We start from the raw sequence: 14818 nt of genomic DNA, 5'->3' as shown, positions 1-14818 counted from the left end.
AGTGGGCGGGGCTAACGCTGCAAAGATGAAGTAGGCGTTGATTTCTTCTGTGGAGGCGGAGTTTCACCTATCTAGAGACACATTCCAGGATCAGTCGTTCTCTGGGTCTGGTGTCAATAAAAGCTTTTATTGGACTAAGAAAGAAGATTTCAGTTCTGAAACTTACAGGATATTCTTATAGTACGATGACCTCTTACATATCAAAAGCTCAAGGAAAAGTTGATTTCTCAATTCATGACCCCTTTAAAAGTACACTATTTACCTTTTTTGCTAAAAAACAAAAAAACAAAAATGAGTCAATATAATCAATGTTTCTTCCAAAACGTGTTTTTGTCTTACCTTGATTCACTATGGTAAGCCTATTAATAAGTGTTAGAGCTGTCGGGATGGTTTTGGCGGGAAATCGCGTACATACGTCACTCGCTAGTGCGTATCTCGTCATATCCGTAAGGGAAAAGTAGCTCCGGTCGCTTTGACGAGTGTCTGGTGTGGGTGTGGCGGAGGTTTGTTGTCACAACGAGCGAGAATTGTTGACATGGAGCCGCTAAATTTCCCTCTCCCTCGTTTTTATTACTCAACATGTGAGTAAGGTGTTTTATTAAACAGATAAATAGCCACATGTATTTTATTTATTAATTTATTTTCAAGGAAGTAGCGTGTCTATTAATGGGTAAAGTTACAGTAACGTCTTGAGATCCTTTCCATCTAAGCCGGTTATATCTAGTAGTGAGAGTTTGATGAGCAGCAGGATAATCATATTCATCCGCACAGTCACACAGAGCCGAAGCACAACCAAAACAATGTTCTTCCGCGAAAACGCATGCAGTTTTGTTTTTTAACCGCTAGAGTGAAAAATATCTATGAAAAACACTTCTAAAGAATGTATTAATCTTACTTAATATTAATTTCATTATTTACTAATACATTACTAAAATCAAATCTGTTAATATTAATGGACCTGAGTTAACATGAACAAACAATACACAGCTGTATTTTTATTAACTAGCATAAACAAAGATTAATAAATACAACAGTATTGCTTATTGTTACCGGGGCCGTATTGTGAACTGTTACCCAAAACACAACAAATAATCAATCCAAAGTAAGAAAAGTAAAGTGAAAATTAACATTTATAAAGTGTTTTATTAAACAGACACAAATGTTATTAGACAAAACAGTACAGATTAGTTGGCTGAGTGAACATATTAAATCACAGACTAGTAAATCCCTGAAAAAGAGTAGTCTTCATGTTAATAAACAGCATAACACAGCTAGTGATTATCATGATGAGAGATTGGTCACTTTACCGCCCTCTACTGCTGCAGCGAAACACATTCATGCTAAAAAAAGAAAAAGAAAAGGTGAAGCTCACAAAACTGGTCATATTTCACCTCAAACTCAAATAGAATATGAAATTATGTTTTGCGTGAATAAAAAATTACGTCTATCTTAGAACCATTAATATATATAACTTTGATGCAAAAATCTTATTTTAAACTGTAAAAGGAAATTCAAATTGTATGCTTTTTATATATGATTTTAGTTTTTTTTTTTGCTATAAAAACAGCAAAAAATATTGTATTACAGTATTAAGAATCACTATACATAAGAATGACAATGAGTCTAGATGCATCAGTCATGGAAATGTATGGAAAATTACCTAATTGTGATAAAAAAAAACAACAACGCAAAAAGATCTTAGTGTTCATAAATCAGGCGTCACTTATTTTTAAGGTTGAAATATGACGTGTTTTCATGAGATTCACCCATCGAGACCTTCATGATGATTGACATGATTATATATTCATCATGAACTCTTGCATAGAGATCATAAAGCTCACTATATAAAACTATGGCATATATTTCAGCACTTCAAGTGACTCTTCAAGGCATCTGAGATTTCAGTGATGATTTTCAGATTGTTGAAACAGATATAGTTCTGATTGACCTTTGGCATCAGTTACTGAAGACACTGTACACATATATATATATATATTGATGCATCAACTGTTACAAAATATATATATTCTCTAGATATCATGCATAGTCTGATTAGATAGCAAAATAAAACAAATAATAAACTGAATTATAATAATAATAATGTCTCTAAGGCACAAATGACATGCTATTTTGGCTGTGAACTTTATAAAGCTATGAAGAGAAAGATTACTGTATTAGTTAACATGACTCTATTATCTGACATATATATGAGCAAGATTAATATGACGACGCCACATATCCCGTCATCGTGGTAACGTGTCTGTCGTCGTGGTTCTTCAGTCACTTCCTCCACACAGCTTCAGCAGCAGTTTCTTGTAATCTCCAGATGTGTCTCCCTGATTATTAGAGGGGAAAAATATGCTTAAAAAATACTTCATAATATTCTATTTCTAAATAAACTCTTTAATTTACTAATTAATTATACTTAAATATAGTATAAATAATGTGTGCCTCCTAAAATTAAAAGACTATAAACATTTTTAATGTTTTTGAAAGAGTCTCTTCTGCTCAACAAAGCTGTTTATTTGATCAAAAATACAGTAAAAACAGTGAAATATTATTCCAATGTAAATCAGCTGTTTATTCCTGTGATCAAAGCTGAACTTTCAGCATCATTACTCCAGTCTTCAGTGTCACATGATCCTTCAGAAATCATTCTGATATGATGATTTGATGCTCGAGAAACATTTATGATTATTATCAATGTTGAAAACTGCTTCATTTTTGTGGAAACCGTCATAATTCAGAAAATTCAGCTTTGATCACAGGAATAAATTACACTTTACTATATATTCACACAGAAAACATCTGTTTTACATTGGAATAATATTTCACTGTTTTTACTGTATTTTTGATCAAATAAACACAGCCTTGGAAAGATGAAGAGACTTCTCCATAAAACATTAAAAATGTTTATAGTCTTTTAATTTTAGGAGACAAAATTATTCTAAACTTTTGATCTGTACTAGTGTATTTATGTTTTATAAATAAATCATTGGGCCTGTAACAGTGTATAGTGTGTGTATTGTGTGTGTATAGTGTGTGTATAGTGTGTGTATTGTGTGTGTATAGTGTGTGTATAGTGTGTGTGTTGTGTGTGTATAGTGTGTGTGACTTACAGAGATGTGAGTGTAGAGTGACTTCCCGAACTGACGCAGATACTCCTGTCTGATGTCCAGCATGTCCACCTCAGAGCGGGTCACCATGATGCGGATCAGAGTCCTGTCTTTGGTGCCCGCACCCTACATGAAAGAAAACATCATCATCATCATCATGTATGCAGCGCCTGTTTGACCCCACAGTGACCCGCAATCACAGTTTTCTAACAGAAAAAGAGAATATGCATGTATATAATGTTCAGAAAATTAACCCACAAACAACCACTTATGACCATCAGACCTGCTGCTGAATGACCTCAGACATACATTAACATAGTAAAATGTGTCTTCATATATATATCAGCATATAGTTTACCTGCATGGCCTTGTGGAGCCGTTCAGCAAAGTAGGCAGGAGTGTTTTTAATGCACTTCACTGAAAAACAGCACAGATGAAACATGATTATGAACTTAAACTACACATTCCTCCATATTCTACAAAGATGAGTACTTTTTTTTTTTTTAATTATTAGTAATACATTTAATCAGTTACAGAATATCAATTTTATCATATTACTGTTGGCATTGTTTTATAAAAGCAAAACGCCTCTAATTTTAACATGTCTGAAAGAAGATGTGTTACAGAAGCAAAACAGACCAAAATCTCAAGAATGACCAGTGCATGAAGAAACTGGGTTTGCCTGCAGTGTCATATTTGCATATGTAAAACATTTAGGTATTTCACGCAATTTTGCATTCAAAACAAATGACTCAGTCTTGATTGTGTTCCAGTGCTGTGATTGGCTGTTTCTTGCCGCTGTCGGCTTCATCTAGATCAGCCATTGGCTGAGGTTTTGTGCTCAGGACCAATCAGAGCTCAGTACCCACCCACTGCCACCATGCCAGACTCCAAGTCTCCAGACGTCTCCCTGCAGATGCTCTTCTCGATGTCTCGACCGCACATCTGCTGGTACTCGTGAAACACTGCAGAGCACATCAGATCAGCCGTTACCCTCATTTAACAGAGCATCACGTGCGCTATAACACATGACTTATGAGCTCATAACTCATAACATAAGTTATAAAGCACTTTCAAAACTACCAAAGTACAAACATACTAAAAACAACCAGCCTAAATCACAATACCTGAATTACAAAAACAATGAAAATAAACAAGTCTTAATGTCCTTTAGTGCTTCACAAAACAAAACAAAAAAGGGTTGGAGCAATAAATGACTAAAAGAGGACAGAGTTTTTGCCAATTTTGGCCTAATGAGAAGCAAATAATGTAACTGTATATGACAGCAGATGAGGATGTTCACAGAACTTTACTGAATGAATGTTTTCTGGATGACTGGCTTTGAACACACTGTCCTAGTTAAGGAACCGAAGGCACTTCCTGTGTGTTCTGGGCGTTTCACCGCAGTGGGCCGGTGGTTTTACCTTGCCTGAGGTGAGGTTTACTGCGAGCGCACAGAATCGCATTGAACTGAGACTCGTCCGTGCCGACTTTATTCTCTCCCGCAGCGTAGAGTTTCTACAACACAGAAATCATCACACAATTCAACAGTGTTTTGATCTCCTGCATTGACACCACTGTATGAGAACTGAACTGAGCTGGACGATGACACCACTGTTTACTCCAGTGCTGATATAGATAAATTAATAACTATTGATTCTTACATCGGAATGAATCAATACTGAATTTACTTAAGCTGGACAATGACACCATTTTCTTTAAGAGCTGCTGTGCAGCCAAAATTATATACAGTTATCACTGTAAAGCTGCTTTGACACAATCTGCATTGTAAAAAGCGCTATATAAATAAAGGTGACTTGACTTGACTTGACACACGTGCCGTATGAAGCTGCAGCACAAAACATTAAAACATGAATTTGTTTAAGCAAATCAAGTCTTTTCTCCAACCTGAGCGTCCTGTTTGGCCAGAGAAACGTCCACAGTCTCTCTCTCATCTCGATTACCCTGAAAACAAATAATGCAAAACATTTAATCTAAAGTGTTCTCATTGAGCTTCCTGTGATCGAAGGTCATTGAAAAAGCAGAAATAAAATATAAATATTAGATGAAAATATTAAACTTAAAATAAAATGAAAGTGAGAAATGTTGCCTTGGCAAATAACTGAAATAAGTTTAACTAATACTAAAATAAATATAAATTGAAGGTAAATAAAAATACCAAAAAAAAAAAAAAAAAAAACACAAAATAATATTACTCTAACTAAAATTAAATATTAAAAAACTAATATAAATGACAAAAGCACAGAATATTACTATAACTAAAATTAAAATGAAAACTGAATATATAAAACAACTAATTCAATATGACTAAAACTGCTATAATGGTGTATAAATAATACTAAAATAACACTGATCTGCAGCAGATGATAAATCAAATGTTTATTCACAAGATTACAGTGTTTTATGAACCACATTTAGAGAAATAGATCATTTCTATTTTCCCTGATTAATAAATAAATTCAGTTTTCACAAAAACAATACAGCTATGAACGACTGTTTGATTTGCAAAACTGCAATCAAGACACTTTCATTTGTGTGGATATTTTCATATATAAGCACTGAGCATGCAGTAATACTCATCTCTAATATGAATGAAGCACAGACGGACGGAGAGTTTCAGTACCTGACAGAGAGAGACGAGCAGACGCCGGAAGTGTCCAGACGTGTCGCTGGTGATGGCGTCCTCCAGAGATTTACCGTAATCTGAACAACAAACACTGATCTGTAGGAGTTTCTCAAACACGTGATGGTGAGAGGTTTGGGAACACAGACTCACCTGCTTTATACAACCTCGTGATCTCCTTGATTTCAGCATTACTGCGGGAGGACAGGATCTCTATGAGACAGGCCTCGTCGGTTCCTGCGCCCTGAAAACACGGAGAACAACAATCATAGAAACATCATCTGAAACGTGATGTGGCTTATATAATGAAATCAGAGTCAAAACATGCACACATTAGGATTGGTGCTGAATGAGATGGTTATTTGTATAGCGCATTTCAGTTTCAGTTTCACTTTAAATCAATTGGTTTAGGCTTTGGTGTTTCTAATAAATGCCACTATAATTTCTGTTGGTTTTATACTTCATTTATTTATTACATTCCCATTCTGTTCTGAATACATTTAACCGGTTAACTGATCAAAGTGCAGATAAATGGAGTAATCGATTCTGAACTGAAACGAGTCGTCAGTAATTCAGTCTCACTTCTTGCTGTAGGTTTGTAACTAATTTGCATAATGCCAGCCTATTGGCTAACAGCGTCTCTTTGCCCCGCCCTCAATCACTGTAGTTGTATCTGAGACTGGAAGAGTTTGGTTCGTGTTGTTCATGTCGAGAAGACGCTGTTTTCTGCTGCCAAAGCAAATCCACGTTGATGAGATTGATACGGTAAAACCGTTACTGTTCGTATCACTGTGAATCAAGAGCTGAGATTCAGATATGATAATGAGTGTTTGGATTCTGACCAATCAGAGCAGAGCAGCTCTCAGAAAGGCGGGGTTTAGAGAGACCGAATCTTTGAACGAAGCGTTTCAGACACTGAGAGAAAAGAGCTGATGCTGCAGTGGATATTATGAGAACATTAAAGTGTTTTTGACCTTGGATGAATGTGAACCTGTTGTAGGAGACGAGAAACAACATTAGAAACCTTTAAAATAGAATAATAGAGGCACTTTAAGCTTCTGAATTATATGTGATGGAGGGTGAGAGTTTTTCAGTGAGTTTTAAAACGTGAGCACGCCGTTAGTTCCAGTCGGGCAGTATTACTCTTCTCTACTCTGTAATTACATGCCGTGTTTCATTAATGAGTTCTGTGTAACGAACACCGGCACATGTGATCTGTGCTGTAACTGGGTCAGTGTTGGCATGTGTCCTGCATTCTACCTGGGGTGAAGCGGTCAGCTTTTATCAGCAGTTAACAGAACATGAAATCCTGTGTAGGATGTTCCAAATCATTTCAGTTAGGATGATCCCTATGTAGAGAGCAAGGCAGCTCACTAGGAGACGTTTAAAGTCACCATGAAATCAAAGTGTTTATTCTAAGTGGTTTATCGGTTTTAAATTCATGTTCCTCATAATCTTGAATCAGAATATCTTCTCCTCCCTCTTGCAGCATCTCTTCTCTTCTCTGATGACGAGGGCGGGGCAACCTGTCACTCACATGAGATCCACCAATAGCAAACCACAACCATCCAATCAATTCCCCACAGACAAAATCAAGCCCCGCCCTACATTTGTTCTTGTTTGCGAAGCGTTTCACTCGGATATACGGCACAATAGAGGAGAAAAGACCAGCGCAACTTCCCTTTCATGACGACTTTAAATACCTGACCAAAATATCTAGTACCTGAGTGGATTTGGCCACATTTCCCTAGAAAATCAAGAGGAAAAGAAACCCTCACCGATATGGCCGCCTTCAGTTCAGAGGCGTCGAGCTGCGCAGGACTCTTCAGCATGGCCAACACCAAACTCTCAAAGTTTCCCGTCAGCTCCGACTTCAGGTCGTGAATCAGATCCTGTAAAACGTCATGATAGATGCACAGTTACACGCAAGACACCACAGCGGCAGATCTTCCACATTAATTGTTTGATTCGCTCACCTTGCCGTAGGTGGTTTTGTAGGCCGCCAACAACGGCACGCGCTGCTTGACGGTTCGATTGCCGAGAAGCTCGATGATGGCGTTCTCATCAGTTCCTACGAACGAAACAGACTCAGTCACTATCATGACTCATTATGTTTTATGGTTGAAATAAATCTGAGTGAATCAGTTTCTCCTCACCGAAGCCTTTCATGGCTTTCCGTAACACTTCGACATCTCTGAGAGGATCGGCACCGGGACAGTCCTTCATGGTGCCGCGGTAACCCTTCTGAACACAGACATCACAGGAAACAAATCAGTTACATTTTAGAATGTTACATTTTTTAAATGGTTTATATTTTAAAATCTGAAAATAGTATATCTGTACACGTAATTTTGTCTATTGTGTATTTTCTATATTTTTTACTGTATTGTATTATTTGTAATTTTATTGCCTATTATTATTATTATTCCTTTTTATTGCCTTTATCCCTGTGTATGTCTGTACTTTTTCTGCACTGGAATCTCCTGTCACCAACACACAGTACTTGAGAGTAAAAATACTTGGCATTGAAGCTGATTCTGATTATGAAAAGACGATTTTTTTTAAAACTATTAAAAAATATATTTTCAATAGTGTATATATATATAGTGTTTATTTATACTGTATATACACACACACACTACCATTCAAAAGTTTGGGGTCAGTAGTTTTTTTTTATTTTAAATAAATTAATACTTTTATTCAGAAAGGGCACATTAAATTGATCAGAAGTGACGGTACAGACACTTATAATGTGACAAAAAATATGAAGCAGCACAACTGTTTTCAACATTGATAATAATCAATAATTATTTTTGAGCAGCAAATCATCATATCAGAATGATTTCTGAAGGATCATGTGACACTGAAGACTGGAGTAATGATGCTGAAAAATCAATTCTTTAATCACAGGAATAAATTACAGTTTACAGTATATTCACATAGAAAACAGTTCTTTTGAATAGTAATAATATTTCACAATTTTACCGTTACTGTATTTTCGATCAAATAAATGCAGCCTTGGAGACTTAAAAAAAAAAAACCTAAAAAAAAATAAAAAAAAATCTTACCAACCCCAAACTTTTGAACGGTATGCAAATGATTAAACATTTTTTTATATTCATTTTCACACAAAATATGTCATATTATGGAAGTAAATGCATTGTGAAAGCAATTATTAGTAAAGACAATTGTTGTATTAAGAAAAAAAGACAAGAACTTTGCATGTCCAATTTCCTGTTTCAATGGGAAGTTACTAAAACCACTGAGGTATTGTTGTTTATGTTTCCCATTTTCTTTTGTGTCTTTCTTCTGGAAATTAGCCGTGAAACTGGGCACATTTAAAGAAATATTTTTTAATGTCAGGGTTTTCACACTGCATGACCAATACATTTTCTTGACAATTTATTCCTGGATTTTCATTGTGATGAGCAATTCTAGATGAGGAAATATTTTAGAATTTCAGTTAGTAATTCCAGGTTTCTGTGACTGTGGGAATCATGAAAATCTAAACCAAACTAAAGCACAAGCTTATAGTGGTCCATAAAGCTGACAGTCTCTCACATTGACAGCGGGAGCGGCCGGAGGTGTTGGTCCAGCCGGAGCGCCTCCTCCGTACCCGGGCATCGACGGGTTCGGCACCGGGGCACCTGGGTACGCTGGCATGGGCTGCTGTCCTGGCGCTGGGACCCCGGGGTATCCCTGAGGCATTCCTCCTCCGGGCTACACAAGATCATGCACATGATTAGTGTCAGAAGAGTCCAGCTTGAAGGAACAGTTATAACTGAAATACACAATATAACTGATTATGCACAATAAAAGAGGCAGAAATAAAGGTAGACTTACAGCTCCAAAGCCAGGTTGGGCGCCCCATCCACCTGCTGACAACATAAATAACAACGTGGATCACAGCACAACAACCACACGAAAATAAAAACACAATAAAAAATTATGCAGCAATAGAATGTTTTACAAAATATGCATAACGCATGAAAAGCAGAAACTGAAATGCATCTATTAGGGCCCTATGAAATCAGCGTGCAGAGCTCAGACTCACCAGCAGGGGGCATGTTGGGGTAGGTCCCAGGCTGGGCGGCAGGGTAACCTCCTGCCTGTGGCGGGAACCCTCCTCCCGGGGCAGCTGGGTATCCGCCGCCGGCCTGAGGAGGGTATCCGCCAGCCTGGGGTGGGTATCCTGCTCCGGGGGGATACGCTCCTGGCTGAGGCGGATAGTATCCTGCCTGGGGTGGAAAGCCACCGGGTTGGGGAGGGTATCCAGCCGGGGCCTGCTGATACGGGCCGGAGGCGGGCGGGTAGCTTCCACCTGCAGGAGGATATCCGGGATAACTCATCTCTGACACCTGGAGACAACAAAACATTGAGATCACAGTCACATGCAATTATAGGATGCGATTCAGTAACGTTGTTACAGCACTTTATCTCTGTTATATTTACAATGTTATCTCATATTTTGCTCTTAATAGTCTATTTATAAATGCATTCGATCTCTTTAACCAGAACTATTGTTACAATCACAACCAAAAACACCATTCAATCTTTGTCCCTCAGTCCCTCATGAAATGATACTAAAACCACCAGTAGGTGGCGGCAAATCACTGTCTTAACGAGTGAGTCATTGAATCATTCAGTCAAACGACGGCTGGTTCATTCAGGGATAAAGCAGGAGTGACTGACGCTGCGTCCGAAATCAAATACTTCTCTACTATATAGTACGCGAAAAACAGTATGAGAACAGAGAAGTATGTCCGAATTCACAGTATTTGAATACAGCAGCCGAAAAGTACCCGGATGACTTACTACTTCCAGCAAGATTCTGAAGTGCACATTCGATGGACACTTTACTATCCCATGAGGCCACAGGAGAGGATTTGTGAATGGAGCTGAAGGGACGTAATTGGCACTGGTAGGTCATGTGACAGTAACAACATGGCGGCTGTAGTACGTCCGAATTCATTCATACTACACACATTCGTACTATACAGAACATACTTTTTCAACGGTCGTGAAGTAAATTTAAATTCAAATGTAGTACGTACTCAACAGCACGTGATTTCTGACACAGCTCGAGTGAGTCGTCGAGTCATTCATTAGAAAGATTCATTCAAAAACGAGGATTCATTCAGTAACGAAACTCTGAGACGCACAATGGAACTATTTTCGTTGGCAAAACAGAGGAAAAACAGACAATACTGACAATATTGTGTCTAAAATGTCATCTAATAGCCTATTAACTTATTGTTTATTAAATTGTTGTATAAAATCAACATCATATTTGCAAACGTGCTGATTTTCGGGAAAACAGCACTTTTGCTCGTGATATTGCTTATAAATATTAAAAACAAGAACTTATACAAAGACTTTTTTTGCACCATATATTGGTTTTTAGAAGCATTTTTATTCATTTTGGTGGACCCAAGACCCCGATGATTTCTGGTGTGTGTGTTTGTCCAGCGCAAGCGGACGGAGGCCCTTCTGTTGCGACGCCCGTTTCAAGTGAAACACAGCAAAGCTGCTACTGGTCTTCACCAACAAAAGCAGATCACTGAACATCTCAATCATCATCAGCAACTCACATATGATAAATGATGTTGATAAAACCTCATCAGAGGATAATATACGATACCTGGCAAAACTTCAAATGTATTTCAGTGCATCAGAGTTATTTCACGTTATCTTAATTGCCATTTATCAGCAAAATAAAGTGTGCCTCAGTCATGATTCAGCAGATCAGATGTGATTGTGTGTGTGTCTCGTATCATCCTGTCGCTAAAACTCTAGTGTATAGTGTATCTTCTTTCTTTAATTCATTCACTTTGACCTCAAAATAATGTATTTTGCAAAACACAACTTGTAACTTTCCAAAAATGTCATGCTTTCTCATGAAAACTGTAGGTAAGAAAATTAACACCAAGTGACAAAAAATGCAATTAATTACACAAAGATCCACTCTGAGTATAATTCTATAATCATAGTACCATATGATTATTTTTAGTGCTTTCTCTTACCTTGCAATGGTCCTATGCTTTTCGTTTTATGACAGTTTTACCAGCGTAGCACTTTAATCTCGCTCAGACCCCGTCTGCGCACACATCTCAACCCTGAACTAAACCCCCGGATCAACATGATAAGAAATCTTCAAAGTCTTATAGGAGTGAATATTTCAACACAGTATGTATCCCATAATCCCACTGACCAAACAATTCAGCGTCTCCGTGTTGGGCGGCAGGTTTATCAGGTTTGTTCTGCTTATATAGGCTATAGGTTAACAAAACTCTAAATGTGTTACATGTTAAAGTTAGTTTTCTGCATGAATATGATCCACTTTGAGATCAGATCTTCATTTAAATCAATCTAAGAGCAAACGAAATTGACTCAGCTGAAAATTGTCATTTTGACCAAATAATTGGATTACTCAATAAATATTCATCCGTGACATTTAATATTTTGGTTTTCATCACTAATTATGTTTGTCTTTCTTTAGAAAAAAATATGAATAAAATAAAAAAAGTTTCTGTAATTTGGTTGATCTGACATGGAGTGAGCCTACAGAGCTGTGATCATAAAACTAAGCATTTAAATATCATTTTACTAAGATTTTATTGAAAGATATTGATATTTATATGTATTTTATGTCAGTATCTGCTACTGTTATAAAGATTTCATTGATTTACATTACAAGCATCAGAATTTAATCACTGTTTGACCATATAAATATCAGCATCTGCACCAAATTGCTTATTTTTGCTCAGTTTGAATAAAATTGAGTTTTTTTCCTTCCTCAAGCTCCATATTCTCACAACATCATACTGTATGAGCCGTAAAAGACTGATGTATCAACTGTGATAATAGAATTTTTTTATATATATTTAATCTAAAGGTTCATTAACTGCTACATTTAAATATTAAATAAATAAAATACTATAAAGTCATACATCAGGATTAAAAGACCTTCCTCTAATTAAATATTTAAAAACATGATAATGTTAGAGGTTCACAAAACTCTTACTCAAGCATCATTGTGATCAGTATTTAAATGAACCCTTTAAAGTAACGTGCAATTTTTAGATCACTCACAAAATCTAGTTCTTCAGAACTGCATAACCAGAAAAACACATTTTCTATAGGAATCTGTATGACTTTTTCAGGACACACTTTTAAAATCCCTTAAATTTCCTTGTTTTACGAGCACGGAAACTCATGCTGATTTGTTTAATATGATTCTTTCCAGGATTTGAAGATTTAACGCATATGTTAGTTGTTAAGGGTTCATTAACTTTCTATCGTGACTGCGCGCTGCTAGTTAGCTGTGGTTAACTCTCTGCTAACCCAGTGGTGGTCAGGGGTTAATTAACCCACAGTCACGCAGGCGTCTGTCATCATGCTTTACTCTTTTGCTATTGCAGCTCTGCTCTACAAACCTCATGTCTAAACATGCACCGATATACTCACAGTGCGACAATCGCATACTACACACTACATTACACTACACTATACACTACACACGGGTTGGCCATTCGGCATCGTTCTCTGCCTAAAGAAAAAAAAAATGGCAGCCGAATATTTCAGATTACACAACACACACTCAAACCCTCCGAAACAACTCACATCTTAATCCACACACAATTAGAACGTTCGACAGAGTGTTCGATAACACACACCTGAAGGGCGCGTTTATCGCGGATTAAAGCAGAATGTTACAATGTATCAGTGTTGTTCTGAAAACACGCGCGCGTCACACTGAACACAGAACAAACGCGGAAACACTCGATACATTGTTGTTTTAACGCAGAAAAAGGCTGTAAATGTAAAACTTACTGCGATGTGTGAAGTGTAGTAATGACTGGAGCTGGAGAGTTTGATCCGAATGAGGAAGTGGAGGGCGGCCGTCTGTCACAGTGGGTGTGACCGATGCTGATTCCTGTCCACATCACAGACTAATGAAATATGGGTAAACAAAACACACAGGCCGATCCCTGTCCTGGAGCACACTGCAGCCTACTCACTTCTGATTGAATATAATACTAAAATCTTTACATTTTCTGCTTCTGAAGGAAATCTAGGAGCTGTGTGCCTTAAATGATGAATTTGTTTGGGTTGTTACCATGACGTTGCTATAAATAATATAAATGCATTTTTTTACTACTTATTTATAGTTTACTATTTTACTACGCCTATTTGTTTTTAGTTTTAATTAATAATAAGTAATCCAATTATAATCCAATTACTTTTAGAATAACTATTCAAATAGGGACAAGTAAGTCCTTTAATCTAGTAAATTGCAAATATATAATATAATAACATAATATATCATAATATAGTATAACATAATATAATATAACAAATTAATATAATATAACATAATATAAAATGTCAGATAAAGCTTCTTACACTGAAGCACATCCATTAAAAATGTATCATGATTTTACAGCAACTATATATTTTGCTGGAAGCTATGATTCTTATGGCAGTTTTTGTAAGGGTGTCAGTCAGTTATAATATCTGTATAGTTTATGGAGAACTTTATTACAGCTGTTTTTAATTAGTGTAGGATCTGTTTTGAGATGCAGATGTAAAACACCAGAGAAAAGCCTCTTGAATTCACAGGACAGTTTTCTGGTGAACAGGCAGTTCTACAATATGAACAAACAAATCATTTGCATGGAAACAACAGCTTCCCTTCCTCCTGTCTGTCCCGGCCTTTCACCCGTATGGATAAACGTGTTTAGAAATGAAAGGGTTTGGCTTCAGAAGCAAATAGTGGAAAAACTGGTCACGTTCACATCAGGTGCGTCCCGACAGGTGAATGAACGTCATCAACCTCCAGATAAGGGAGGGAAACACCATTTCTAAGAAATTCCAAGGCTTGCCCTGATCCTCACACAACCCGACCATAACCATAACCATAATAAATCATGCATTTTATCTCAGAAATTCTATCATTCTTCCATGTTTCTTATTATGAAATACTATTTATATGTATTATATGTTAAATATATATTTATATAATAGTATGTAATGTGGATATAAACACTGGACAAAG

General features: G+C 36.8%; 1 protein-coding gene across 1 annotated transcript; it reads right to left on the bottom strand.

Moving 5' to 3' along the window:
• Window positions 1-1123: 1123 nt before the first annotated feature.
• Window positions 1124-13756, bottom strand: anxa11b (annexin A11b). Its single transcript, XM_051913657.1, has 15 exons — window positions 13594-13756; window positions 9815-10118; window positions 9604-9638; window positions 9322-9480; window positions 7917-8004; window positions 7737-7831; window positions 7539-7652; window positions 5914-6004; window positions 5761-5840; window positions 5025-5081; window positions 4541-4634; window positions 3986-4081; window positions 3475-3533; window positions 3120-3242; window positions 1124-2336 (listed from the first exon to the last, which is right to left on the bottom strand). The coding sequence occupies exons 2-15, from the start codon at window positions 10107-10109 to the stop codon at window positions 2277-2279; spliced, it is 1446 nt and encodes a 481-aa protein (XP_051769617.1). The 5' UTR covers window positions 10110-10118; window positions 13594-13756; the 3' UTR covers window positions 1124-2276.
• Between the last annotated feature and the right edge of the window lie 1062 nt (window positions 13757-14818).

Source organism: Ctenopharyngodon idella, chromosome 12, assembly GCF_019924925.1.
Source record: "Ctenopharyngodon idella isolate HZGC_01 chromosome 12, HZGC01, whole genome shotgun sequence".
NCBI classification, from domain to species: domain Eukaryota; kingdom Metazoa; phylum Chordata; class Actinopteri; order Cypriniformes; family Xenocyprididae; genus Ctenopharyngodon; species Ctenopharyngodon idella.
Note: the sequence above shows the minus strand (reverse complement) of the source record. Positions and strands in the feature narration are given on the sequence as shown.